Below are 27984 nucleotides of genomic sequence, written 5' to 3'. Positions count from 1 at the left end.
GGTGTAATGGCGTGGACGACCACCTCTCGCTACTGCCGCGTTAGCGCCCATGGTGTGGAACGGCTCGTGCTATGAACGGCTTCGGAATGAGCCACCTCTCGCTACTGCTCGCGCTATGGGACGCCTCGTGCAGCGGAAAGAAAGCTTCGTGAAGGAGCCGTTTTCCGATTTCGGACGCCGGAGGCCGGCGTTTTCGCTCAGTGGGCCATTTAGGGTCTTCGCCTTACGAGGCTATTCCCTCGTCATTTCAACTGCCCATACCCACAGTTATCCGTTTCAATGGCCTTTCCTAGGCGATTCTTCGGCCCTTCCACGCACGCACGTGCATTCCCACGGGCTTCCTCTGCCCGCTGACAAGTGCTTGCGTATCCTCAGGCATGCCGCAGGCGCCACAGAAACGCGCTGGCCAGATGAAAAGGCGCGCCAAAGAAGCTCAGCGCATCGATTGGAAATCCTTCCGGTGCGCGCGGCGCGACATCCGACGAGGAAGGATCGAAGACAGTCGCGCCGGCCAAGAGGACCGCCACGCGCGCCTCTTTGTGCCGGCGCTTTTGAAAGCGTTCACGTCGATGACGTGATGGGGTGGGAAAACAATTTTCGCCCTCCCCTTTCCTCGCTCCCCATTTGTGTTACTTTCAGCTCTTTTTTGTTGTTGTTCTCGCTTCAGTCGGCGACCCGGCTTTCTGCCTGAGCGTCTTTCCGTGCCACGTGCGGCTTGGAGACGGAACGCATGCGCCTTGTTTTTGTGGTATAGATCCAGGTGAGCGCTGTGCGCCGCGTAATGTCTCACACTCGGCTCGCCTGACGTAAACAATCGGGAGACGCAGGACAAATACCTGGAGTAAAAACAAGAGGCAATTATAATGCCGGGGCCCGAATATTTCTTCCGTCTCGTGCGCAAGAAAAAAGAAAGAAAGGCAACACGGAAATGGTATTAGATCCAAGTGCAGGTCAACCTGTGCGCTTTGATTTATTGAGTGCGCCAGGCTGGAAAACTTGCATACGTGGTCAGCGAGTAAATTTCCCGTGCAGTTCTTTTTACTGAGACCTCCAATACCGCATGCCGTAAAGTAATCCCGGTGAGTGGGTAACTGTTGTCAGTCTTCTTTTCTACCTTTTTTTCTTGAGAATCTTTCTACTGCTACATTGTGATATCAGTGATTCTACAAGCCTTTATAGGTACGTTAACTTACAACGATTGTTTCATACACTACCATAAAACAGACTCTGCCGTCGCAATGCATCCGATGTTTTATTTCTTTTTTGCAGTATGCTATAAAATATTAGTATCATTGCAGAATAACAAAATAGGATTTTCTCCCCGCATTAGGCCATTTCTGAAGTTGATAACACACGCGATAATTAATCTAAAAGTGTCCGATCGACGGACGAAATAATAAAAATCCCCCAGAAATTTCAAGAATTGTTTACTAATCCGCTCGCATTGACAGGCCACTTCTGTTTCAAAAGCTTATGTTTCCTCCGTGGCATTGAAGTTACAAACGCAACATAATAAATACTATGCCATTGCCCAGTACTTATTAAAATAATGTATTTGTCTTTAACAAAAGTGTGACTTGCATTTCTTAACAAGTCTGCTATGGTGTGTTCGTCTGAGGTGGTGACCCAGCGCGCGCGGCCACCCTGGCACCGCAGAAAAAAAACGTTTATAACTGCAAAACTATTGCTGCTACGAGGTCCAAATTTGGTACAAAGGTGCTCTAGAACTTAGTAAAAGAGCAGTGCGAGGGAATTAGAACTTACATTGTGGATTTCCTTACGAAAATGTGAAAATTCGCGCAGCTCCATCCAAATGCATCCGCCATGAATGGAAGCTTCTAGAACGTCCTATGCGCCAACAACTTGCTATGATTATGAAGCTGTAGAAGCTTCTACGAGAAATTCGAATCAGCAATTAAGAAGGCAACAACGCAGTTCCCCGTTGTGATGAGAGACTTTAACGCAAAGGTCGGTAAGAAGAAATTGGGGGAAAGGTCAGTGGTAAACTTCGGTATAGACAATCGCAATAGTCGAGAAGATACACGGGTAGGATTTTCAGAGAGAAATAGCCTGATGTTAATGAACACATTCTTCTGCAAACAAATAATTGGAAATAGACATGGAAGAGCCCCGCTAGTACAACAAAAAACGAAATTCACTTCATTCTTAGTGACAACTCGGGTATCATGCAAGATGTAAATGTGCTAAGTAAGATTCGGAGCAGCGATAAAAGGATGGTTAAGTGCAAGTTAAGGCTGAATCTCAAAAGAGAAAGCATGAAACTCTTGAAAACTACGCAAACCCGCATGGAGTCAGTCAGAGCCAGGTCGCAGGAGTTCGAAATAACTATTCAGAACAAATTCTCGCTTTTGAACGAGCAGAACGAGGTCAGTGTAGACAGGGTAAATGACAACCTAACACCGGCAATCAGTGAACCAGCAGCAGCTGGGGGAGAAGCAACATGTAGAGAACAAACTGGAAAACTAACTAAGAAAACGAAGGAACTAATTGCCAAACGTAAGAGCATCAATGTGTCAAGTACGGTGGACCGGATTGAATTAGCCGAGGTGTCAAAACTGGTTACCAGAAATAAAACAAAATAAATTCGTGCATATAATATGACACTGATCGAGAAAACGCTGCGAAGAGAGGGAAATTTGAAAGCAACTAAGAGAAAGCTATCCATCGGCAAAGACAGGAAGGTTGTACGCACTCAGAGATGAGCAGGGAAACATTACACACAACTTGGGAGAGATAATTAAGGTATCAGAACGATTCTAAACCAGGCTGTATGCCAGCGACGTTAGACTAGGGGAAACTACTGAGAGTACAAGCTCAACTTGCGATGTCCTACTAGTAACTAAAGAGGAGGTAGGAGAGGTTGTCAAAGGCATGAAAAGCGAAAAAGCTGCAGGTGACGATGGCATAATCGCGGATCTTTTGAAGGAGGGAGGAGATATCGTACTCGAAAAGCTTGCTGTGCTATTTTCGGAATGCTTGAAGACTCAAAAAGTACTCACAGCCTGTAAAAATGCCAACGACATCCTGATTCATAAGAAGAGAGGTCCCAAGGACCTCAAGAATTACAGGCCCATCACCCTACTCTCAGTTGTTTACGAGCTGTTTACAAAAGTTGTAGTTAGCCGCATTGGTGACAGCCTGGATTCCCATCAACCCGGAGCATAGGCTGGGTTTAGGAAAGAAAACTCAACCATGTATCGCATGCATGTAATGAACCAAGTGACAGAAAAATCCGCGGAGTACACTAAACCCCTTTACGTGGCATTTATAGATTACGAGAAAGCGTTTGATTCTGTACTCCCCGCAGCCGTTTTAGAAGCACTAGAAGACCGGGGAATAGAGGAAACCTACATAACACTTCTAGAAGACATATATAAGGAATGCACGGGCAGGATAACCCTCCACAAGCAAAGCGATAAATTTCCCGATCCGAAAGGGAGTAAGACGGGGAGGTACGGTCTCTCCAAAACTATTCACAGCATGCCTGGAGGGGGTATTTAGAAAGATTTACTGGGAGAACATTGGATTAAGGATAAACGATAATTACTTGAGCCATTTGAGGTTTGCAGGTGACATAGTCTTACTGAGTGAGACTTGCGAACACCTTCAAACAATGCTTGAGGAACTACAATCAGAAAGCACGGCCGTGGGGCTAAAAATAGATACGAATAAATCTAAAGTAGGGAGGAATAAGCATGCCAAAACTGTCGCCTTCAGCTTAGGAAACGAAACGCTGGAAGAAGCAAAAGAATATAACTACCTCGGACAGATGTTTAGTGCTGACCCCAACCACGAGAGAGAAATCTGGAGCAAAATAGGTATGGCTCAAGAACATAATGGCTCAAGAAGCACCATGTTTTCCCCACACCACGCGCAACAGAGTCCGCAAAGCTGCGCCTAATTTCGCACAAAACACTCCTCCTATTCTCCTATCCTCCCATTCTCCTGATAGCTGGATTAATGAGGTTGGCGAAGAAATTAAATTCGTTGGCACTTGGATTAAAATCGCTGTACCTGCATTAAATTTCATGGCGTCTGGAATAAATTAGATGGCGCATGGATTAAATTGGCTGGCGCCTGGATTAAATCATATGTCGATTGGATTAAATTGAGCGGGAAAGCCGGTAGTTGCGTAACACTGCATAAACCTTTTTGGAATCCATGTTTATGCTTTGATAGTGCATTGTGTCCACAATAAAATTATGAACGCAGTTTTCAACAGCATGCTCAAAGGGATTCCAACTACTTGAAATAGAGGTAGAACGGTAATTCTCAAACGATAAGAGGTCACCAATTAATGCCGAAGCGTTAAATTCCCCATTACGCAAAAAAAAAAAAAGAAACCATCGTCTGGAGCAGGCGTGACTCTAAAAATGTTCTTAAACGCGGGATACGGATAATCAAACTAAATAGAAAATTTCGTGGCCAGGGATTCGAACATGAACCCATCGGAATGCGAGTCGAACACGCATCATCTGCACCACAGCCAATCCTTGGTTCCTCAGACATGGTTAATGCGTTGTGCGTTCGATTTAGAAACACATGTTGTAGACGTGTCGAGGTCTAGAGGGAAAATGTGTGCATGCTAATTACACAAGCAGGCAATTACGTTCACGCTAATACCGTATGTGTAAGGCGAACAAGGGCGATTGGCAGACTCTCTCATCAATTTTCTAGAGAGAAGAAAACGACACAAACAGGACATGATTGTGCCGACGACAATAAGAGAACATAGTACTTTCACCGATGCTGCGTCCACAACAGTAGATGTTCTACGCCGCGCCATGACAGTATAAAGGGGCAAAAGAGATCATCGGTCCTGTGTCTACTGCGATAGACTCTCGAAGACACGTCATAACTGAATAAAGTCATCGCATTGCTTGAAATGAAATGTAATCTTTCATGCTTTCGCATCCCAACACACAAGCAGTGTTAGGTGTCTGTCTGAATTTGCAATGAATTAGTTTAACACCTGCGACATGCCCAATCAGCCGGTATTTCCCCCGTAGTCCTTAAAAATATTTGATTTTTCACTGGCTCTGGGGTTTAATTGGCTAGTGGTTTAAAAAATGCATTAGGGATACCGTCAGGCCCTGCAGAGTTTTAGTCCAACGTTTTATATCATGTAATACGCCCTTCGTGTTACTTCTAGGTCACTGTCGGAGTGAACGACTGGGTGCTGAAATTCATAATCACCGGTTTCAGAAAAAACGCTCTGGAAATAGGTATTGAGATTTTCAGCAATAGCACGATAGTCAATCTTAAGCCATTAACCTTCATTTTGCTCATGCTGTTTTTAGGATCACCTGAATAGCACAAAGCGTTTTGGGTGCTATTTTGAAGGAATTCTGTCGACGTGTTAGTATAAAAATGATTTTTTGCCTGTACAAAGCTTGCTAGTAGGTTATCTTTCAGATAACCTACAGGGGTGCAGTTTTTTGCCCACTTGTTGCGAAGTCCTTTAATTTTACGCTTCACGTATTTTACGTTTTACGCCTAATTGAAGTGTTCGAACGGTGGTCATTAATTTTTCTACGCAGTACAAGAACCACACCCCGTAGGGGAATTTCTTGACAAGCAATTGTCAGGAGGCCTCAACATAGTTTAACAAGGACCCGATATGCGCTGTAAGGTAATAAAATATAGCTACATCATTCTTCTTAGTAAATTCTTGCGCTAATGTGGCTGACTGAATATTTTAGTTCGGTCTAATGACTTATTGCAGGTAAAAAAAACACAGTTTAGGGTAAATAATACCGAGTTAGATTACGACGGTGCCGTCAGAAAAAAATCCAGTTACAAACAGACAATCCAAAATTGAGTTGTCACAAGTAAAGTCATTCACCACTTGAGGCTGAGAAAAACCTGATATCTAGAATTGAACACCTAGAAGGAGTACAGCCATAACGAAGATCGTCCCAAACAAGTGATTGTAAATTAAAATCACCGGTTAACAAAATCTTTTTATAAGGAAAATTCAAACGTCGTTCAGATAACTTGTTCAAGAACAACTCACCAGTATCGGGTGTAGGATGTAGGACACATCTTACACCTTCGAACATATTGATCCAGCAAGATCTTTTCTATTTTATATATAAAAAAAGCTTGCATGATCCCCAATTTTATCTACGAAAGGGGCATCACTGGTATCTTTTATAATAACCGCCACGCCGCAACCACGAAAGCTTATATCGCGCCTAAAAAGATCATATCCAGTAATACAGGGGGAACTCTACGGTCATAAATTTCCTTCAGGCCAAAACTTTTGCCCATACTTGGCGCCTATTTCAAGACACGGCGTAGTTGCCTTTGCGGGGCCTTTAACCTGCATCACTGCAGAGAAACCGATTCCCCGCCTTGCTAGACTTACATGCGTGGCGACAGCTTTGAGCCAGCCAAAACTCGTTCGAAGTGGACACTTCAAACGGACGTAAAATGGACAAGGCTCAGGAATTCCCACCTTGGTCCGCCGAAATTTCCCCGCACTTTTGGCGGATCACCTCCTGGAGGTGCCGCTCTCTCCAGCGCAGAGCACATATATCTTACGTTTATTAAATTAACAGGGACCGCTGTAGATAGGACGCAGGGGTCGCCAAGAAGCGGGATACGCACAACGAACTCTCTTCACAACTGAGCATAAGTTCATAACACGAGGTGCTCAACACTCCACTCCGTCGCACCAAACACAGTACAGCGGTGGCAGCTTGCGCAAACAAGTCCATCTGCGCTCGCACGTATAGACAGTGCATGGAGTCACGCTCGGCCAGCAGGCTGCGAGGGAGATTGCAGGGAAGGGATGGATCCACATGCCTGAAAGATGCGCGTGTTAGGTCTGACTTTGGATTTGGATACGAGGCCCCGCGGGGCCTCCCAAAAATTGCCACGGCCGACGCTCTTTCACGTCGTCCAGGCGGGGTATTAGGGAAACATGAACTATTTTAAGCTAACATTTCAAAACACGGAAAGGAAGTCTGAAGAAACACAATGATGAAGTGACAAAGCGCAACAATACCTGGTCTTTCTCAAGGAGACACACAAGTTGCCCACTGATTAGGCAAGAGTAAAAACAAATATTTCCGTGGGAAAACTTGCACATAAAATAAACGTTCGATGTCATTAAATAAAAGCGTGTGTGGGCACAGTTCTCTTTGTTTAAAATTGGTTTGTTCTGTTTACATTTGCTAAACAAAAACATGCTAACTTCTGATAAAACTCGAGGCAAACCCAACGGCGCGTTCACTGCATTCCTATTGGGCACGCGCAGCGCGCGCATCGCTGCACCCTGGTTCCCCTGGTTACAGGCAACGATGTTCCAGTTGGTTGCAGCGGGTTTGAAGGTGCGACAGTGACGGCGTCCCCGCGCGGCGTCATATAGTGCTCTTCTCGTTGTAGCTTCCACATTTTTTTTTATTTCATCCGGAAAACAGGCGTTGTTAACGCATCAGGATCTAATTCAAGGTGCACCGGGGACGCGAATCATGGTAGTTTTAAACATCTTGATTTCGGTATTACAACTTCTTCCCGCTAAGAACGTTGAAAAAACAGTACTTCGCACATGCGAATATATACGTATATAATCGCTCAATGGGTTCAGAACTGATTGAAGACTGTTGTTGAAAAGAAACTGGGAGCTTTCTGGCCTGCAGTTAAATGAACTCAGGAAGCAAAAGCCAACTACATGAATTGGCTCCTCCCGCGTCGTGCGCCGGCCATGGTGTGAGCAGATGTAGCGGCGTCTCTGCACGACGTCCTTCCAAGCTATCACGTTCCCCGATTGAAGCGAACAAGTAAGCCTTGCACGACCTGGAACCGCTTCTCAATGGCTGTACGGCGGGCGCGAGCACGAGTTCTTGGATAAACAGCTGGACAGCAGAGCACATCAACGTAAACGAATAGACGCTGTGCCAATGGAAAGAAAAGGCAGGCAGACTGTTGACGGTCAAGAAGCGTTCTGGAAGAAGAGGCGGTAAGCGGGAAAGGATGGACGTCTTTGAACTGGGCGTGTTGCAAAGGGTCGAGCATACTTCCTTTTCGGGGAAACGAGATTCCCACTGCACCCAGCCGATGAACCACTTCTCAAGGGACAGTGAGCTACGTACCGTTCATACATACTGTGTTGAGGAATCTTGGCTCCTGACACCAGAAACAATCTCGCAACGTGCTGATCACCCGTCTCGACGCCTGCGCCACATTAAGGAGTTACGATTCCAAGATTGGCGATTTTTTTCCCCCGAATGGAACATGGGCGATGGATTTTGTATCGGCGGCATCGAAAGCATCGTGTGGTTCATTTCCTATGGGCAGGTAACAAGCTTGAGTTTGGCTCAGCGTGTTACTTTTACGTAATTAGAGAGTTTCGGGACGACGCTCACACAACATTTGCGGTTCAGGTCAATTGCGACTGGTCTCATGCAAGGACGCCAAGCAATCGGTGGACCCCAATTGAGGGGTGCAGAAAATGTATCCCTGTGCATTTTTGCGCCATACTGGTTTTCGGTCAGTCCATTGCAATTCTGCAACGTTTTGCGTGGCGCTCAAAGCTTCTCAAATGAAGGGAGGTGAACTCTGGCTTTAGCTAAATGCGTTTACTAAATATCTTCTCGTAAATCTTCTCGTTCGTAAATATCTTCTCTGCCAAAAAATACCTGCTTCTCGTAAAATCAACCAGCGGGGTTTCGGTCTGCTTGCCCACAGGCGGTGAGCTTTTTTTTTTTTTTTTAACTCTGCCGATGTGGACACGTCGGCCGAGTCCAAATGCGATCTCTCTTCAAACATTCAGCGGGATCGAATTAGCCGTTTACCCCTTGACTGGATTCGACGCGGCATTGTAATGAACTGGTATAAATTGATTAACAGTTCTATTCTGCATTACATACCGCTTGTTAGCAGGGCCATTAGTGTACATGCGTTGCACAGAGAAAGTTGAAGAAATTTCAGTCACAGCTCCAGAAAGCTAGCGAAAGTGATTTAAGGTAAATGAAGAAGAAGACAGACAAAACGACATTTTAGGCATTGCTCTTCAAACTGCAAGGGGAAGTGTTTCACAGCTGTACCTCAGGTAACCAAGATCACTGTCATACGTTGGAAATTACAGGTCAACAAACAAGTAGTAAGTTACGAGGTGTAGGGCGATCTTTCATATCGGGCTAGACTATACACTGTAAAAACAATCCGTAATTTTACGGACAAATTACGCACCAGATGGCCGTAATAAAACAGAGCCGTGTTCCGTTTGATGCAGAACAAAGAAAACACCCGTAATTTAACGGAAGTACCCTCTGTCCCTCAGTATACGGATGCTCTCTCCATCACACGTCAAACGGAATCTTTTTCTGCGTTGCAAAATACGGGAGTTTCCTCTGTATGATGCAGAACAGGAACAGATCAGTTTATTAATAACTGCAAGAAATATGTTGTCGTGTCGATCGTCGGGAATCGATCGAGAAGCGAAAACTGCGCCCCGACAACATTCGTGGCGTAATGAATGCGGCTCTGTTTCGTTAGTGTCTAAAGTGTAGTAAACTTAGTGAGGACCATGAGGCCCATACCGCTCAACACGAGCGCTGTACCTTGTCTTTACGACGCTCCGGCGACGTCGCTGCCCCGGACCTGCAAACTGCACATGCGTGTGTGTCCGGCACACTTGTAGAAAATATAAGGTCATTTGCGTGCAGAAGCAGAGTTGCGGAAGGTAATTTAGTTCTTAAGGAATCAATATCGGCCTAAGTATTTAGCCTAAAGCTTAAAACCAAAGCACAGCAAGCACTATTCATTCAGTGCGAAATCGCAGTCGCAGCCAGTCACACACATTTTTGCGAGCGCTTTCTCGAAACAGCGGAGTTGATGGCAATCAACTATTGTGGGGGCTTCGCGGAACCTTACTGCGCAAGCGCTATTTAAGAAATCGCACTTCATCAGCCAGGAAATCTGTAAGCCAGCTAGTAAACACCGATGTATGGCACACGCAGTGTGGGCATCCATGTAGTATACAGGTTGTTCGGCACAGGTGCAGCGTTCGTGCGGTGGTGCAGAGTTAAAAAAATGACTGTACCGGGAGGGGTAAAAACCTTTTTTTTACAAGCTGCACACAGAAACACTACCAGTTAAAACGTGGATGCAAAGCAAGGATATTTATCTGCCATGGGGTGCCGATTGCTTCTTGTGCAAGAAGCCCGAAAGTGTAGAACACGTTTTCTTGGATTGTTGGGATGCCGTCTTTTTTTTTTGGGACGCCCTCCAATGAACTCTTAAAAAAGACCTTCCTCTAACATCCCACGGCATTCGGTACTTATCTGTGATGCCGGAAACTACCGTATGACTTGTTTTTTCTCCTGGGGCTGCACGGAATCTGGAGGAGCCGCATGGCTGTTAGGAATGCGGATATAGATGCGCGTTCAGTGTGCTCCTATTTCGTGGAAAATATTTGTAAATTACGCGAAATTTTCGTTAAGCAAGGTTGTGATGATGACTTGCTGTCAGTAATGCATGAACTTACTGTAATAAAAGTGAACAAATAGCTGCCAGCTGAAAGTATGGCAGTGATGTTTGATACAATCAACCATCTTGGTTGACCTCTCCCCTATTTCTTCGTAAGTGTTATGCTTTGGCAAATAAAGATAAAAAAAGTGCGGTGGTGCAGTGGTCTCGAGCGTCGTGCCCATTCGATCGACGTCGCGGGTTCGATTCCTCGTCGAAGTATTTTTTTTTTTTTTTCATTTCTGAAGGTTCTATCAATTCCGGAAAGACGTGCTTTTTGAAACGGAGTGTTTGTTTTGTTACGGCCTTTCCGTACTACGAAATGTCCGTTCTTCAAATTCTTTCCGTTGTCTAAATTACGGAAATGTGTCCGGAAACATTTTACCAGCAGCTTTCTCGGTAAAATTGGCCTTTTTTTTTACAGTGTACACATGTAGTCTGCATTCGGCTAGAACGTTTACCAATGGGTGGTCATACCCGCAAAGCTCTCCACCTGGATAGTATGGGCCGCTTACAGGTGAAACGCTTTCACTTCGTCTAGAGCGATCGGAATCGTCGTAATTTGCTTTGTTTTGTTGATTTATTGGATCCACCCGCCACGGTGGCTCAGTGGCTAAGGCGTTGTGCTGCTGAGCACGAGGATGCGGGTTCGATTCCCGGCCGCGGCGAACGGTTTTCTGATGGAGGCGAAAAGCGAAAACGCCCGTGTGTTTAAGATTTCGGCGCACGTCGAAGATCCCCAGGTGGTCAAAATTAATCCGGAGCCCTCCAGTACGGCGCGCCTCACCACCTGGGTTGCGTCGGCGCGTTGAAAAAAAAAATGATTAGTTTGATCCATCTTAATTCCCTTTTGGTTCCTGATTATTCATTTTGATTCATCCTAATTCACTTTGATATACGTTAATTCATTTAGTGATCCCCTTTAATTTACTTTTATTTAAACTATTTGACTCTGATTCCGCTTAATTCGCATTGATTCCTCTCCAGTTACTTTTTCCTCGTAATTCACATTGCTCCATCTGAGTTCAGTTTAGTTCATATTAAATCAATTTATCTACAATAAAGTGCTTCTCTCTCTCTCTCTCTCTCTCTCTCTCTCTCTCTCTCTCTCTCTCTCTCTCTCTCTCTCTCTCTCTCTCTCTCTCTCTCTCTCTCTCTCTCTCTCTCTCTCTCAATTTGTCTTCCATAATTCAGTCATCTATTCCCTTTTACACAAATTTACAGTGCGCACAAATTTACAGTGCTCTAAGCGCAATTACACGTAGCAGGTCGACATAATGATGACGCAGCAGTTTTTCTTAGCAAAGACTCGCGAGAAAAACGATGAAGCGGCACCGGCGCGACCTTAGCAGCGCCCGCTCTGCGTGCGCCTCACGAGCGGTGCCGCCAGTAAGGGTCCTGGCGGCCCAGGCGTCCTCTGTAGCAGCAGCGGCCGAAAACGCCGACAAATACAAGCTGATCATGTCAGGGTGGCCGCGCAGGTGCAAGCTATCTCGAACCCGGTGTCACATGGGTGTTACCGACAGGGGTCGTCCGTGCAGCCCGCGGCACGCCGCTCTAGTGTCATCGACAAGTGTGGTGCAGTCTGTAGTCTGTACACGGGTTGAACACACGTTTCTACGTCGAAGGTCACTGCCCTTTCGCTACTTTCAGCTTTATTCAGCTAGAATCATTGATCTGTTGGGATGGGTATTTGATTTTTGAGCGTTCGGTTTTTATATGAGTATTTGTCAACAGTTGCAACTAAATCTTTAACCACGCACCTGAAAAAGATGCTGTTCCCTGTGCAATTGTACCGATCTTTGTACAGTGCGGGCCTCCCTCAGCCAAGATGTTCTTTGCGTGTGCATATGTTCGTGCGAGCCTTAATGAAGTCTGTTCATTGCCCTCCGAAACACTCCCAGTTGAACCTTGGATGAAAAAAATTAGCAGTGGCTTAGCTCGGCTATGCCAGGATATGCGTAGCGTGAGCTGAGGTTGAGCTGTTTATTCTTAGCTTTCCTGGTTGTCTAGGATTAGCTTGATTATCATGCTTACTGTTGCTTCAATGACACACACATGGTATACGCATTACGTGACCCATGTATATTTATGAAGCGGCTCCGGCGCAGCGTCACCAATCGCCCCAGAGCTAAGCTGGTTCCACAGGCGCACGCCGGTGTTACTGCGACGCACGAGCCATCGGTTCCACATCCGTCCACCCCTTGCATGATCATCAAGTGGACCGGGCCCCCACGTGCGGAACGGAGGTCGGCGAAGACGCTGGGCGCGTGGGGTGTGTGAGAGACGCCGGGCAGCGAGCAACGTTCTGTGCGCCGTGTGACGTCACTGCTCCTCGCGCATCCGCAGCACGGCTCTCCAGGAGCCACGCGAAGCTGCTCAACATCGGCCAGAGTAGCTCAGGCTACAAAATGGCTGCTGCTCAGCTAACCGTGGATATGCAAAGTTAAAGTTTTGCTTAGCCTGGTTAAGTCTTGGTTTCTAGTATACTACTCGTCCAAAGCCTGCCTTTGTCTACCGTTGTGGTCCCGTTTCCGGCGTTTTCCGAGCCGAACGGCTCACCGGGCGATATCCGCGAGGGGGGTTATGGGAAGACCCCCACTTTAGTCTTGGGCTTGGCATGGCAATTGGATTCTTAAGCGGTTTTTGGAATTTGCTTTCTTCGCTATGCATTAGCACGACTACGAGCTATACGAAGAAGCCGAAATCCTCCCTGTTCTGTAGTAGCCGTGTTCGGTGAAACAGCAGGCAGTGCGTGGTCGTACCTGACATTGATGGTGCCGCAGTCAAAAGAAGCCTGACTGAGCCGCCGCGGAATTTGTAGCTGACGAAAAAAAGAAACAAAGCGTACTTCGACGAAGACAAGATACGGCAGACACGGACGCCTGTATCCGTCCTGTCTTGTCATCGTCGACGACTGTTTAAAGCCAAGTTTTCTTTTTTCTGTAGCTGACGGGCGGTGCACCAGTTCACCACGAAGGCGACGTTTTCATAGGCACGCTCAAAAAACTTTCCAAACCATCGCCTCCTGTATGTAAAAATACAGGAGGCGATGTCCAAACGCTACAAACAACTTATTTGAAATAATGGTAAAAATAATAAAATAAGATCATCTAATGAGTTTTCCCCCAAAATATTAATATTGTTCGTAAATACCACTTTGGCCTTCACAAGCAGGCACAACCGTTCCGGCAAAAATAAGCTTTACTTCATTTTTCCTTATTTTTAAAAGAGCCTGTTATATTTGCCACTAACATAATTGCACACTATTATTCGCGTTCTGTGGCACTTTGTTGACATTTGCGGTGACTAAAACGCTTCAATCCAAGCCAATGATGAAACTAAGCCTAGCGCATGATGCAATGGCGGCCCATGACGACCCAGACGGCCTTGATGTGAGCCGCATAGACGCTAGCGCCAGATTCCTCTCTAGTGTACATTGTAAGAAACTCTATGTATGGAACACGGCCGGGCTGGAGGAGCGGCGGGCGCGCGCGTTCGCCGCTGCTCCAGTCCGGCCGTGTATGGAAACACCGTCCATCGGCGTGTGGGAGTTTTGATTTGTCTTCCCTCCGCGTTCGGCGCCCGCTCACGCAAGCGTTATCTAACTTTGTTGCTGCGATGAGTGAAAAAGGCGCTCGCAGCTGAATTCCCTTCTTTATTTCGTGCTGAGCGCCCAAAGGACAACGGAAAGACGTTGGTCTTTCCGTAACAAGTTTGGTCACGAACTCTCGTAACTTGTTCGCACTGCGCATATGCGGCCCGTCGCCAAAAAGCGCGGCATGCACTGAAAGCCACGCGTTCCGTTGTTCGTATTTCAATTTATCACGACAGTACGAAACGCAGCGCTGTGTTTCGTCCGCTCCGTTCTTCTGTCCTTGCTGCCGGCCCCCAGCTTGCATAACGGGACGTGTTAGCAGCATATGCTCTCTCATTCTCTAATTGGGCATCTCTGCACTGCTGCATACAGCATTTTACGCAAGTTAGCCGCATTCAGTCAGTTGAATTCCGCCTTGCAGGAAGCCAGCGCAACATCGCACGCCTGCCACTTCCAGGCAAGAAAGATGCATCCTATGTGGTACGATACATCATATCTTCCTCTACTAAGCCTTCGACACAGATAAAGAGAAATTAACTTGTATCAGTCAGCCATAAGTCTTCACCAAAGAGAGATAGAGGAATGGCCCTTTTGGAAGCAAAATGACCGCTAGTACCAAGCACATACTTACAAATCTTTGTTGTTCTTTTTATTTTGTTTTTGTTTGTGTACATTCACGAGTGTTTCAATGACAAAATTGGCTCCAATCCACGCTGTGAAGGTGGTTGACTGCGAAGCTGTTAACGACACCCACAACGATTACCCGTGAGACGTCACTTGAATTTGCACACGTGGCTCTACAAAGAGTGAAACCAGAGACGACCGAACGCAGCAGCGACAGCAGAAAGAAAGCGAAGAGGAACGCCTTGGGGAGGGTGAGGAGGAGGCCAGCACACGTGGCTATGGCGTCATCTCTCTCACTGCCTCTCCCTCACTCTAGTTTCTTGCGTCGCCGCCAAAGAGCGCCCTCCCCTTCACCAGACGCTGCTGAGTTCGCCGCTAATCCAAACCACATGAACGGCGTTATCATACATTATGCTGTTTGCCCTTCACACGAGGGTTTTGAATGAGCGCAGGTGGTGGACCCGTCGCTGTGCGTGTGGGCGTAGCTGAGTCGGTAAGACGACGGGCTGTTGCTCCGTTACTTTATTCGGGTCCAGGTTTGATTCCTGCCGCTGCCATTCATTTCTTTTATTAGTTCGTGGGAGTTTTGTGTTGACGCCAACGGTCGCGATAGCGGGTAGAGGAACACGGCTTCGCAGTAAAAATGCCGTTGTGAGTGCAGCGCTTTACCTGTGCCTCATTTCACCCCATCCTTGTCGTTTCGCGCTGGGCACACCCATTATGAACTTCGACCGACTCGCCAAACTTCATTTTAGTTCCTTCCACTACATAGCCCTGTTACTCCATGGACATGCTTACGTCAATCATCATTCGACCTATACCCCGCAATACGGTCCCCCAAATGCATAAATAAATAACAACACAGCGAACACATCTGCCGTGTTACCCTCACTCTCCCTATTACGCTACCGCCTGTTCAACGAAAGCTCCTGCTGGAACCATCAGTTGAACGGGCATACATCACACCAACGTTCTAAATCACATGACAGCCTAGATATAGGGAAACGCTCGCACAAACCATCCTGCATCATGGACACCACTTCAACCACGTAACTGCCAGGAGCATCTTGTCACGAAGTCAAAGACGACGCAGTTGTCTTCAAGGGAAACAAGTTTATTGGAGCGAACTTGTGCTTCCCTGACAACTCAAAGAATACACAGGCGGCGAAGCAGCAGTCAACAAAGTGACGTTCTCAAGCGAGCGTCGACGATTCGAATGCCGCGGCGTCTGCTCTGCAGGCTTTTATCTTTCGGCGCGAGTGTTTCTGGAACCGTCTATTTACATCCAGAACATTGTAGATCAAAGAAGATTATCCTGGGCTAGTGACGCTAGGGCGAAACAGTCTGCTTTTCTGAATGAGATAGCCCGCGCGGCAATATTGACCAAGCTGCCCTATGAAAATACGTCTACACCACTCCATCTCGGAGCACGCCCATGGGAACGCCGTCCCAACATTCACGTGAACCTCGTATGTGTGACGAGCGGGTAGTGTTACGAATCAGCGCGATATACGCCGGCTACAGAGAAGTGTCGTGTACTGCGGAAGAGTTCTATGCGTAGCAATGAAACCAGCTTATCAAGAGCTTTATGTTGGGACAGGCCGGAGCCTGCCTTTTACACGGCCACTCCGGGCCCGTGAGTCATGGTTACAGCCGCTGCGAGAACCGGTGCGAACTGACTCCAGCAAAAGCATCTTCGGGCAAGCCTTCTGCAAACAGCGGATGTCCGGTGGACTCTCTCTCTCTCCCCCCCTCCCTACGGCGTAAGACCAGTGGGAGTTGTTTTGTGTATTTGTACTTTTTGGTGCCGTGCGCAACACGCTGAACGCCTGTTGATGGTTGGGAATTCTGGGTACTTATGCTCGCCCTTACGCGAGCCAAGGCAGTGCATCCTCGGGCTCCGCGGAGAACGTTTCTCTGCCCGTTCGAGTTGCCACGTTTTAAGCACGCCAGTGTGCTGCTTCCTGTGCCATCGTTTTTCTCTACAAGCCATGCATTAAACAAGTTAAGTTGGCTTGGGCTCTTCGTTGTCAATAAATCTCTTGAAAGCCACTGGCCAACCACACTACCTCGACACGATGGAGGGTCGTATGCGTACGCCTTCGTCCATGTGACAGTAGTCATGAAAGGGAACTGAAGGACTAACGTCATAGCTCGTGTTCAAAAAACACTGAGCAGTCGCATCCCGTAGCCAGAGGGCAACCCGAATTAGCACAAAACTCACCCCAAGGAACTGCCGATACACCTTCGCGGCCGCACACCACTCACCAGAGGTGTTGCGGCAATGGAGGGGCATTTTTATGGGACAAGTAGCTTTCTTTTATTTACCAAAAATTTGTGTCTGCACGCGCATGCAGCTGGCTTCACGCGCTCACCGCAGACATACCCGTCCTGCCGGGGGGAGATTTTCAACGTGAACATCTCACAGCCCCCGCGACCTGAATGCGGTTCTGCATGGTCGAGCGGTGTTTGGGTTGTGTTACACAGACAAAGATGCCTACAACGCGGGAGGGAAACGGACAGCCTCGTGTTTGTATCCTAGCGCCAAACTGTAGTTCTTCCAAGTTTCATTCAGCTGATTAGCTAGGAAATATGGTCCAACAAAAATTACGAGCAACCATGTTTTTTTTTTTTTTTGTGCATTCCTTGGCTGCGATCACCTTCGCTGCTCATTTTTTTTACCAAGTGAAATGGCATTGCTTTTTTAACAGCGGAGCTGTTTAAGCTTCAGCTTGGTCCGGTGACGTAGGCAAAAAAAAAAAAAAACAAGCCATCAAAAAAGACGCTCGCGGCGCCTCCTGGCGACGACAGAGAGCGAGAAAGCAGCGCGCGTTAGCAAGAGCGGAGGGCATGCGCTAGTTTCCCGGCCTATAGCTTTCCAACAGGGCTCAACTCTAAGTCCGGCCCAGCTTCCAGCAGCGTCGAGAGCTAGCCTCACAGCCGGGCTCAACTCTATTCGGGGAACGCCCGGCATGAAAGAAGATCGACTGCTTCTTCCCCCCTGGGCTCCGTGTCAGTGGGGGGGGGCAGACCGGAACGGCCTTGTAAAATCCGGCTAAACTTGGCCTCACCCCTCAATACTTACCCTAGCCTAGCAAGAACATCGCAATCCAGCAAAAGTTAGCAAAGCCTAGCAAAACCTTGCAATACCCAGCAAAAGAGGGAAAAGCTAGGTCTATTCCCAGCTCCGCTTTTTCTTTAGCCTTGCACCACTAGTAAAAGCTGCGCCAAATTTTTTTCTATCTTTCGAGATTCTACTGGGTAATTCTTCAACGGGAATACTTGCAACTCGCGCATTCGTCGCTAATTCTCATTAGTGGCTGATTTAGCTTCTCTTGTTGTGATTGATTTCAGTTTTTCTGGTGATTTGAAGGACGGAGAAACAGACAGCTAGATAGGCAGGCAAGTAGGAAGAAGGAAAACCAGGCTAGGGCGGAAAGTAGTTTTTTAACTTCGAGGGAAGTGCAGAAATAGCAGGCGACATGCCCAACGATGTATCAAAATTGCTTTTTGATCCGACCCTTCAAGGTTGTGCAGCCGAAGTTTCCGAATAAACACCGTATGTTAAAGAAGTTTGGCGTTTGCCCTCATTTTCAACCAATAACATACGGAGTTTTCAAGGTGAGTGAATTCCCCACGAAAGCTTCAGGGTGTTACGGGTCAAGGATGGTCATCTCCCTCCCGTCGACCCACCTATGTTTCTGACTTTGTCTTAAGGCGAGGAAAACTCTGGAATTTTGAAGTCACAGATCCAAATGGCCCTGTTCGCTAGAAAATTTATCTGTTACGGACCTTTTGCAAGACACCCGCCGTGGTGGCTCAGTGGCTAAGGCGTTGCGCTGAAAGCACGAGGTCGCGGGTTCGATTCCTGGACGTGGCGGCCGCTTTTCTGATGGAGGCGAAAAGCACATACGCCCATGTGTTCTAGATTTCGGCACACGTTAAAGATCCTCAGGTGGCCAAAATTAATCTGGAGTCCTCCACTACGGTGCGCCTCATCGCCTGCGTTGCGTGGGCGCGTTAAACCCTACAATCAATCAACCTTTTTCAAGGGGTTTCGGTCACCCTTCTTACACGCCCACTCTAATAACACCCGTGGTTGTGCTTCACTGCAGCTCACTTAAATAAGTAATGATTGTGATAAAAGGAGAAATGCAGGTCAGTGACGAGGCTTAGCCCCGATTTGACGCGAAAAGTGTGTGTGGGCTGTGACATGGCGCAATAACGTTTTCAGTTGCTTGATGGCGTAGAGTGCAGAGCACTTTTCTTTTATTCGAATCGCACACCAGACCGTATTATTCTTTAATTCTACGCCTTGTACGCCGTGATTGGTCAATCAGGTTAATTTTGGCGCAGTAGACGAAAAAAAAAAAGGTTTTGTGAATGAAGCTCACGACACTCGAAAGCGTTCCGAATTCTCAAAATTTGCATCGCAACATCAATTTTATTGGCGCATTTTCCTCCGGTTAATTGCGAAGCGGCTTTCTACTCAGGCATTTTGCAGTTTCGCCCTGTGCGCTCTCCAAAGGTCGAGCATGAGGAACGTGGAGTGGCTTAGCAGTGATGCAAGGTAAGGAGCGAGAGGTAAAATGCAAAGAATCGCTTCGCTGCGAAATGAGCCTGCCGTTTGGTTTTGACTTTTTACATACCGACTTCCCCAGAGGGTTTAAGAGTGCCACAAGGATCAGGATGAACGACGCTGGTGGTGGCGTCTCGACCCTCAACGAGGCAGCCGTCGCGGTACTTACGGCCGCCAGGTTGCGATTTCAACGAACGAGGGCTCGTCGTCGGCTAGCTGAGTCTACTGCCTCGGGACTGGCTAGAAATGGACGGCGCATCCCCTGGTCTGTATTAGCTTCGGCCCCAAGACGCAATGCGGCGCCGCTCCGACCGACACCTTCAGGTACTGTCACTCAAGACACCAGTGTGTCGATCAGCCCACCACCCTTCGCCCATCGTTGTCGCAGGGCCAACAAGGCGGCAAAAAGTACAGGCGTCGTTCTCCGACCTAACCCAACTAAGGCCTAGGTTGCTCGAGACATGTATGAAATCGATCACCCTAGCGACACCAGGAAGCGAGCTTTCGGCCGGATCTTGCAGGTAGGACGGCCCATGGGACCGCAGTCATGCAGCTTGGGCTTGGAGGCTGCTTTGAAAGTCTAGACTTGAAACCACTTTGAAACTCCTGTTTCATTGTTCAATTATGCCAATTCATTACCACTTATTGTTTTCTATTGGTTTCGTGCCAGCAATGATTACTGCCTCCTCAGCTTGTGTACTTGTAGCTGTGTAAGGTATTTCGACATCTATTCGCCCCAAAATTGCCCAGCCTTCAGGCTGATCAGACGATTAACTTTAGGATTTTACATCAATTAGCTAGATAGCGTTGCAGCCACGAATTTCACTTTTAGGCACCCTTGAAAAGTAAGCTATTTATTGGTCCCCTTATAAGCGGGTAGTTGGACAGTTATGTGGACTACCAGGGAGGGGCTACAGACTTTTTAAATTGCGCATTGAGACAACACAGATTTTTTTAGTTTTATAGTGCTAATGACACGAAAACGGGAAGTTTTAACGACACCCATTTCATTTCTTTTTGCGGTCTGTACGTCCCGCAGGTGAGTATCTGAAGTTGAAGAGAAATAAAGATCGTCGTAGAACAGTTAACACCATAAAAAGCATTACGCAGGAATAAAACCAGTAAAGAAACTCAAGGCAGGAAAGTTGCTTGTTGTATTGCCTTTTTTTTTAAATAGAATAATGTGCAGATGATATCCTCCACCAAGGAGGATGGGTGTTTGTTCCCACTGCGCGCCTGGTGTTCTGAAAGGCAATGGTCTATGGCCACATAGACGGTAGTTATGTGACAGCACAAGCGGCGTAACACTAAGAGATTAGTGTACTTAGGATACTCTTGTAATATGCAACAACAGCCTTTACAAGCAACCTAAAAAAGTTGCACGCCGTCTGTTGGAGATTCGCCGCTAGGGGGTACACACGAGTGCAACGGCCTCGTATGGGCTCCCAATTCTTCACTGGAAATCCGCGAATCGCCTCAATCGACCACTCCACCTGTACCACCAACGGATTCCTAACGTCCAGCGGCATCGTCTAACTCCTTGCCGGCCAACCAGGACCGTCTGCCCCTCAAAAAACCGGAACCCAAGTTCTCAACGCGCGCACCAGCGCTAGGCCTACAAATCAGGCCTAGCGCACCAAGCTGCCGCCACATCGCAGCCATCGGCCATGCCGGCAGGCGCGCAACCCCAACTCCCAGCACTGGCTCCCACGGCGGATGACATGGACTTCGACCAGCACAGCGACCGCACCATCCCCCCAGAAAACCCCTGGATTGAAGTCTTACGCTCCCGACGAAATAACACGGAATTGATGCCCCAGCGGCAAGCCACGACAGCATCCAACCAAGCACCGGGCAAGCCACTCACAGCTCTGAGAACTGACTCTCCGCGCAACCCACCACCACGACTCCCAAGAGACAACTACACGATCGTCTATCGGCCACGATCTGGACTCAACGTTGCCACCTGGGCCCCTCGCAATCTCACTCACGGCGTCGCCACCACCAGCAACATCCCTCTGCAAAAATTTTACGACCGCGTAATAGTGCAAGTGCAAAATTCACATAAGCTTGTCGTCGCAAGCACCGCCCATGAGGAGTATGCACTCGCACTCAGCACGATCAAGACCATACAACTCGGAGCAGCAGAGTACGAACTCATGCCATATATGAAACCTCCACCGGACACCAGCTGCGGTGTCATCCACGGCCTGGACTCGGGCGTCACCTCCGATACCCTCCTCGAACTACTGCAAGCCAACAAACCTCAGCTCCTACATGCCCGCTTAATGGGCCGCACCACCTCGGCCTTACTGACATTCCAAGGGCCCCACGTACCATTTTATGAGAAGGTTGGAAGCCTTCTGTACCGCTGTCACCCCTTTCGGAGCACCGTGCAGGTTTGTCGACTGTGCGGTGACATTGGACATCGACAAGACGTGTGTCCCAACCGCGACAACCCTAAGTGCCCTGACGGCGGACTGAGTGATCCCCAAAAAGACCACACGTGTTCTCCCAACTGCAAACTGTGCTATCTTCCACACACGACAGCCGGCAAAGGCTGTCCCAAGAAACTGGTTCCAGCTCACCCAGTGTCTAAATCTCGGGCCTCCTCTTCCGGGGGCGCCCCACCATCCACTAGAGCCGACGACCCACAACAGGTGAGCTGGTCTGCCATAGTATCAGGCACTCCCACTGCTCATGCCTACCCTCCCCTCCCTGCACGTTTCCTCCACCCTCCGCCTATCACCCCTACCCCCTGAGCTCCCTTCGCAATAGAGCAGCTGCTAGTGGAAATAAAGCAGCAAAACGCCACAATGCTCGCGCACATAGAAGCTCTCGAACCAGCCAACCGCGCCTCCCAGCAATCCCCAAATGAAGCTCCGACCCCCGCACTTGCTACCATCTTCCCACATCCTCTAACGCCAGACCTCGCCACGTCTCTCATCAACGAGAAAATCACAACTGAAGTCCTTCCAATGGTACAAAAGCATATAACGGACGTTCTGCTTACCTTCGACAAAACGTTCAAAGAAACCGCTGACACCATACTTAGTCTTACAGAATCCATCACCCAACGTCTTACTGCGCTCGAGAACGCAAAAAGCAAACCAGACGACCGTCCATCCCCAGGTCAAGAAAGCCAAGCTCTCCCCAGAATACGATGCCGACTTAGCCGCCAGCACCCCCCCCCCCCCCCCCGATGGCCACTAATCTTAACGCAGTGACTATTTATCAATGGAGCTGCCGTTTCTTTCAATAGTAACAAAGCCCAACTCGGTTACTACGTCACCCTATCCCCACCCGACATCATCGCGCTTCAAGAAACGGATACCCCGCAACCCCAACTATCCGGCTACGCCACGTTTACCCATGACCCCGGACACCGGATGGCGGTTCTGGCGGCGAAGGCATTAACCTCCCAAGAACACCCCATATCCTCTTCGATTGCCGATACTTTTGTAGAAATCATTCCTATGCGACTTAGTCAACCAAGTCTATTCATCCTGAACATCTACAGTCCTCCCCAACGTCTCCTCCGGGATATCGATCCGCTCCTGAACGAATCAGCCAAGATAGCCGGCACAAACCCCCTGCTTTTGCTCGGCGACTTCAACGCCCCCAACCATTCATGGGGGTACCCTCAAGCGACCAAGAAAGGCACGGCACTCCTTCATGCAGCCCAACACCACATGCTTACGCTATGCAACGACCTCACCCTTCCAACTCGACTGGGAACAAGTGCCACTCGCGACACAACGCCGGACCTCACATTTGCCCTCAATGCACCCCATCTAGAGTGGGCGCGCTTACCAGACACTCTTGAAAGCGATCATTACATACTAGCCCTCGCCTTGCCCCATCTTCCCCTTCGACGACGCATCGGACAAGCAACGCTCGTAGACTGGTCATCTTTCTGCAAAGATCCTACATCCCTTCCTCCTGCGGACGAAGACCTCGATCGATGGACTGCCAAGCTAACTGCTCTAGTGCGGAAACACACTAAAATCATTCCCCTCAACACTGCCAATCATTCAGTCAACTTCCATCTCGCTCATCTGAGGGAGTCTCGGCGAGGCCTCGTCAACAAATGGAAAACTCGAAAACATAACCGCTCCCTCAAACGCAGGATCCCAGAAATCACCCAGTGGGCCGCTCAATACGGTGAGGTGCTGAGAACCCAGAATTGGCGATCTTTCTGAGACAAACTTGGAGGCACGTTGAGCACCAAGCGCACATGGCATATTCTACGCCACCTCTTAGGGTCCAAACCCTCCAAAATAACACCGCAGCAGCAGCTACAACGACTCATTCACAACCATCCGTATCCACTAAACCACTTACTAGATGCGGCCCGCACAATACTTTTTGGTTCCCCTGAAAACTCGCCAATTCCAACGACCTTACCATACCTTGGCCTTCCTAACGCCGATCTCGACACTCCCTTCACGATCCAAGGATTAGAGCAAGCTCTCGCGCGCTTGACGCGCAATACCACGTCGGTAAAAGACCGCATAAAAAACAAAACGCTCCGCAACCTAGACGATGAAACTCTCTCATCCATCCTTACTCTCTTTAACAAACACTGGGAATCCGGAACCCTCCCCCAACAATGGCAGCATTCAGACATAATACTCGTACCGAATCCCCAATAACCTGTAGCCATCGACAACCTCCGGCCGATTTCTTTTACTTCGTGCCTGGGCAAGCTGTTCGAACATATGGTGCATTATCGCCTAACAACCTACCTCGAAGACAACGATCTCTTTCCCGATACCATGTTCGGCTTCCGTGCCCACCTATATGCTCAAGACGTACTCCTCCAACTAAAAGAGCAGATAATAGATAATTAAACAAAACCCAGCCCATCACCATCCTCGCTCTGGACGTCCAAGAAGCCTTCGATAACGTCACACACGAGGCCATCTTACGAGGTCTTCAAGCAACGAACTGTGGAGCGGCTACTTATAACTTCATCCAAGCCTTTCTGAAAGATCGGACAGCCACAATACGCCTGGGAACCATACAATCTGACCCTTTCCCCACGCCGGCAAAAGGCACCCCTCAAGGATCTGTCATTTCCCCGTTTCTTTTTAATATCGCCCTCCTCCAACTTCCAGCTAAACTCTCCGCAATCCCCAATCTCCACCACGCATTCTACGCTGATGACTTCCACAATATACTTTGACGGCTTCCACAATACACTTTCTGAACTTCTAGAAGCACAGCAAGCCCGTCAGCTCGCTCGCCTATCCCTCACCCCCACGGGCCGCACCTTTTGACACACCTGGGTCGTTCCGTTCCTACTTCATTGGACGTACCACAACGCATGTCCCCCCAAATCCGCGTACACATCAAGGTCTCGCCAATTCTGCGCCATATGCACCCTACTTACAACGTGGGTCGAAGACAAGCACGCGTTCGTCTCCTAGAGAAACGATACTTCAACGACCCCGACACCCGATACACGGATGTCGCAACCTACTCCGACCGAACAGCCCATACAATGGTTGCCCTCAATGCTCAACGCTCTATCCTGACATCCGCCACCATCACTGATACCAACACCACTACTGCCGAAGAGACAGACATAGCCCTCGCCGCCACCACAGCACCTACCGACTAAGTAACCATCCTTACCGACTCACAGCAAGATTGCCGGAAATTTCTGACCGGATGCATTTCACCTCCCGCCCACAAGCTTCTCCAGACAATAACGACCCTGTCACATCCAAATTGCATGGACCCCAGGTCATGCCTCACTCCCAGGGAATGAGGCGGCGCACGCCGCTGCCCGCGATATCCTACTCCGGGCATTCCCACCGAGGGCGAGCGACTTGGCAGCACCGTCCTCCAACCTTCCCGTTCCCAGTCGCAACACCGATATACTGCACCACTCCCGTCAGCGCTGCCGCCGTTACCCACCCCCTCAACCCTCCCTCAACACTTGCAACGCTCGATTATGGCGCAGACTCCAGACGGAAACATATTTTAACACCCCTATTCTTCACCATATATCCCCCACCACATACCCTTACAACTGCCCTACCTGCCACACTCCCAATACGATGTACCATCTTGTATGGGCATGCGCCGACCATCCGAACCCCATCCCTTCCCCAACCCCGGAGCAGTGGGAGCGCGGGCTGACCAGCTCTCAGCTCGGGACTCAGGAACACCTGATCTCCCGGGCTAGAGCAGCAGCAGTCGCTCGCGGCTTTCTGAACTGAGAAGAGGCAACCCACCTTTTTTTTTTTCTTTTCTTTTGTGTCGGCTCAAATAAAAACGTTTTTCCACCGCTACCACCGTCTGTTGGAAATCTCTAAGTAGTGTACATGCGATAGCGTTTTCAGGCATGGTGAACTCGCAGTTTTCGGGGTAGAAGAGGGGTAAGTTTGAGAGAGGTATTTATAGCTGCTAAAGTATAAGGGTGCATAAAAGAGTGTAGGAAGAATTGAGGAGCAGCGAGGCGAAGGAAGTAAGGGGAAGGAACGAGAATAGGGCTGATCCGTGTAGCTGTCCGACAAAGTGTCTCACGGTGCTGGTTTCACCCTCAGCGCCCTCACTGCGGCACCAACAAAACCAGAAGTGGGAAAACGTCGGGGTACGCAGTTGTGGATAGGCCGTAAGCAAAGGAGATCGGCGCATCTGCAAACTCCTCGTCGTGACCTTCGTCCGCATATCTCCCTCTGAAGCGTCCCAGGTGACAGCAACAGAATGAAGACGGGGGAAACACTCAAGGAGCGCACATGTCTTGCGGCACGAGTTGTTGTGGAAGCTTCGGATGAAGGCTAAAGAATGCGCAAGAAAATGTTTCTGCGGGGTTAATCGGCTGTGCTTGCAACTGGGTTTATATGGTGTACTGCAAACAATAGCCCAGTCATTTCGATACTTTTGAAATACACAAATTAACAGGCACAATAAAAAAGAACGACGAAGGCACACAAGCGAAACGGACGAGTGCTACTGGCAGCACAAGTTTATTCGAAAATGCTGTTTATATGCACAACATGAAGCCACTCAAGAGTACTTCCCCGTGACATGGTCATGCATAAACATGCAATCCCCTGGACACGTCCCCAAACGATAAGGCGATAACATACAAGAAAATTCGGACAACGTGACGAGATTGGAGGGTGGGGGGTCTGAAAAGGGGTAGGTCTGTCACGAATATCACCGAAAATACGAGTTCTCCACGCTGACCATACGATGAATACGTGTTGCTATATGTGTGTGTGTGTGGGGAGGGGGGGAGAGATTTATGAGCCACATTGCAGGCACAGCATTTATGTATGATCACGACAGCAAGAGGTGTGTGGGATTTAGCACATAACAGTCTGTTCATTTGTCTGATAAACAAAGCGCCGCCGGTGCCAGTGGCCGTGTGAACTTGCATGCGATCGCGCCATTTCGTGCGAGTAAGACCTCAGGGGAGCGTCTGACTGTAACTGTTGACGCGGCAAAAAACGAGCCCGCTGTTTGACGCGGCGAAAAAAACACCTGGCCTGGGATGCGCGTGGTATATAGTGTCCGGTTACGGAATATTTGGACAACCTCGACTGATTTTACCGCAGTACTAAATGGACAAGTATTTTGTGGTTTCAATTACATCATCCACCGGGCCGGTGGCTGGTGCGTATAGGGCTCATGAGCAAGACGGAATTGTTGATATTTTATAAACACGGTGATGTCTTCCGTTTGCGTGTTCGTCGTTTGCGCCTTTCCGCTCGAAGTGACAAAAACACAGCACCATGGCGGGTGTGAAGGAGGAGGAAAAATCAGAATGGTGTTGCGAGCAGGTCAAGGCGAGAAAAAAAGGGGTGATTTCCTTCAATTCCTTCTTCACACCCCCACCATGCATTCACGTGGCGTATCCACGTTCAGATATCGCGGTACCTGTATCAAGGTTTTATTGTGTAATTTTTACGGGACAACCGTCGCCATGGCTCACGTCACACAGTACATCGAATATAAACTAACCCATCGCCATGCCTGCTGACAATTGTCTAGACCGCCTTGGCCAATGTTTTGTAGCCAGCATGGCAAAGGCGGTATGGTCTGTAGTTCGTTAAACAAGCCCTCGAATTTGCGGGACGAGTTGGAAACACGTGCCAGAATGCGTCGCTTACCAATGTTGATGTCGACGGCATTTGTCGGCCCCACGAGGGCGCGAAACAAGAGAAGCAGCGCAAAAGACGCCGCCATCCTCGGCGTGCGTGCCAGTTCACAAGTGACAGCGCTCACGCCGGGGTATCGACATCTCGCGCTCTTCCCTTCCCGCGTCTTCCTCTTTCGTCCGCTCTCTCTCTCGCCGCTGCCAGACGCTGGGCGAACTTGGGAAAAAAAGGGTCACCTTAATTTTTGCCCTGCAATAGAAGTAGGGCAAAACTTCCCCGTGCCACTACAATACGGGAGGGAGGGCGAAAGGGGGCGTTGATTTACATCTGTCCTTTCAGGGACGATTTCAGGAGAATGACGTCAAACGGCCTCGTCGCCCACGAACCAATCACCGCCAGGGACAGCACTGTAGTAGTCGCGGAGTGGGCGTCTCGGCGGAACCAATCAATAGAAAGCATTCATTCGCTCGGTTTCTTGTTTCGTGCATAGCTTTTGCGTGCTTTTCTTTTCTTTTGGCCAGAAAAAAAACGAACACAACAAATATGTGCCAGGCTGAGAAGGGACACGC

General features: G+C 48.7%; 1 protein-coding gene across 1 annotated transcript in view; it reads right to left on the bottom strand.

Moving 5' to 3' along the window:
* LOC144156132 (ionotropic receptor 93a-like) overlaps window positions 1-27541 on the bottom strand; it is a 52771-nt gene extending 25230 nt beyond the window's left edge. Inside the window, exon 1 of the mRNA XM_077687963.1 lies at window positions 27428-27541. Coding sequence (XP_077544089.1) covers window positions 27428-27503 — 76 coding nt within the window. The 5' untranslated portion in view covers window positions 27504-27541. The remainder of the gene's footprint in view (window positions 1-27427) is intronic.
* Between the last annotated feature and the right edge of the window lie 443 nt (window positions 27542-27984).

The sequence above is a fragment of the Haemaphysalis longicornis genome, unplaced genomic scaffold, assembly GCF_048455015.1.
Source record: "Haemaphysalis longicornis isolate Haplotype H1 unplaced genomic scaffold, Haemaphysalis longicornis Haplotype H1 scaffold_1, whole genome shotgun sequence".
Taxonomy (NCBI): Eukaryota; Metazoa; Arthropoda; class Arachnida; order Ixodida; family Ixodidae; genus Haemaphysalis; species Haemaphysalis longicornis.
This window is presented reverse-complemented; position numbering and strand designations above follow the sequence as displayed.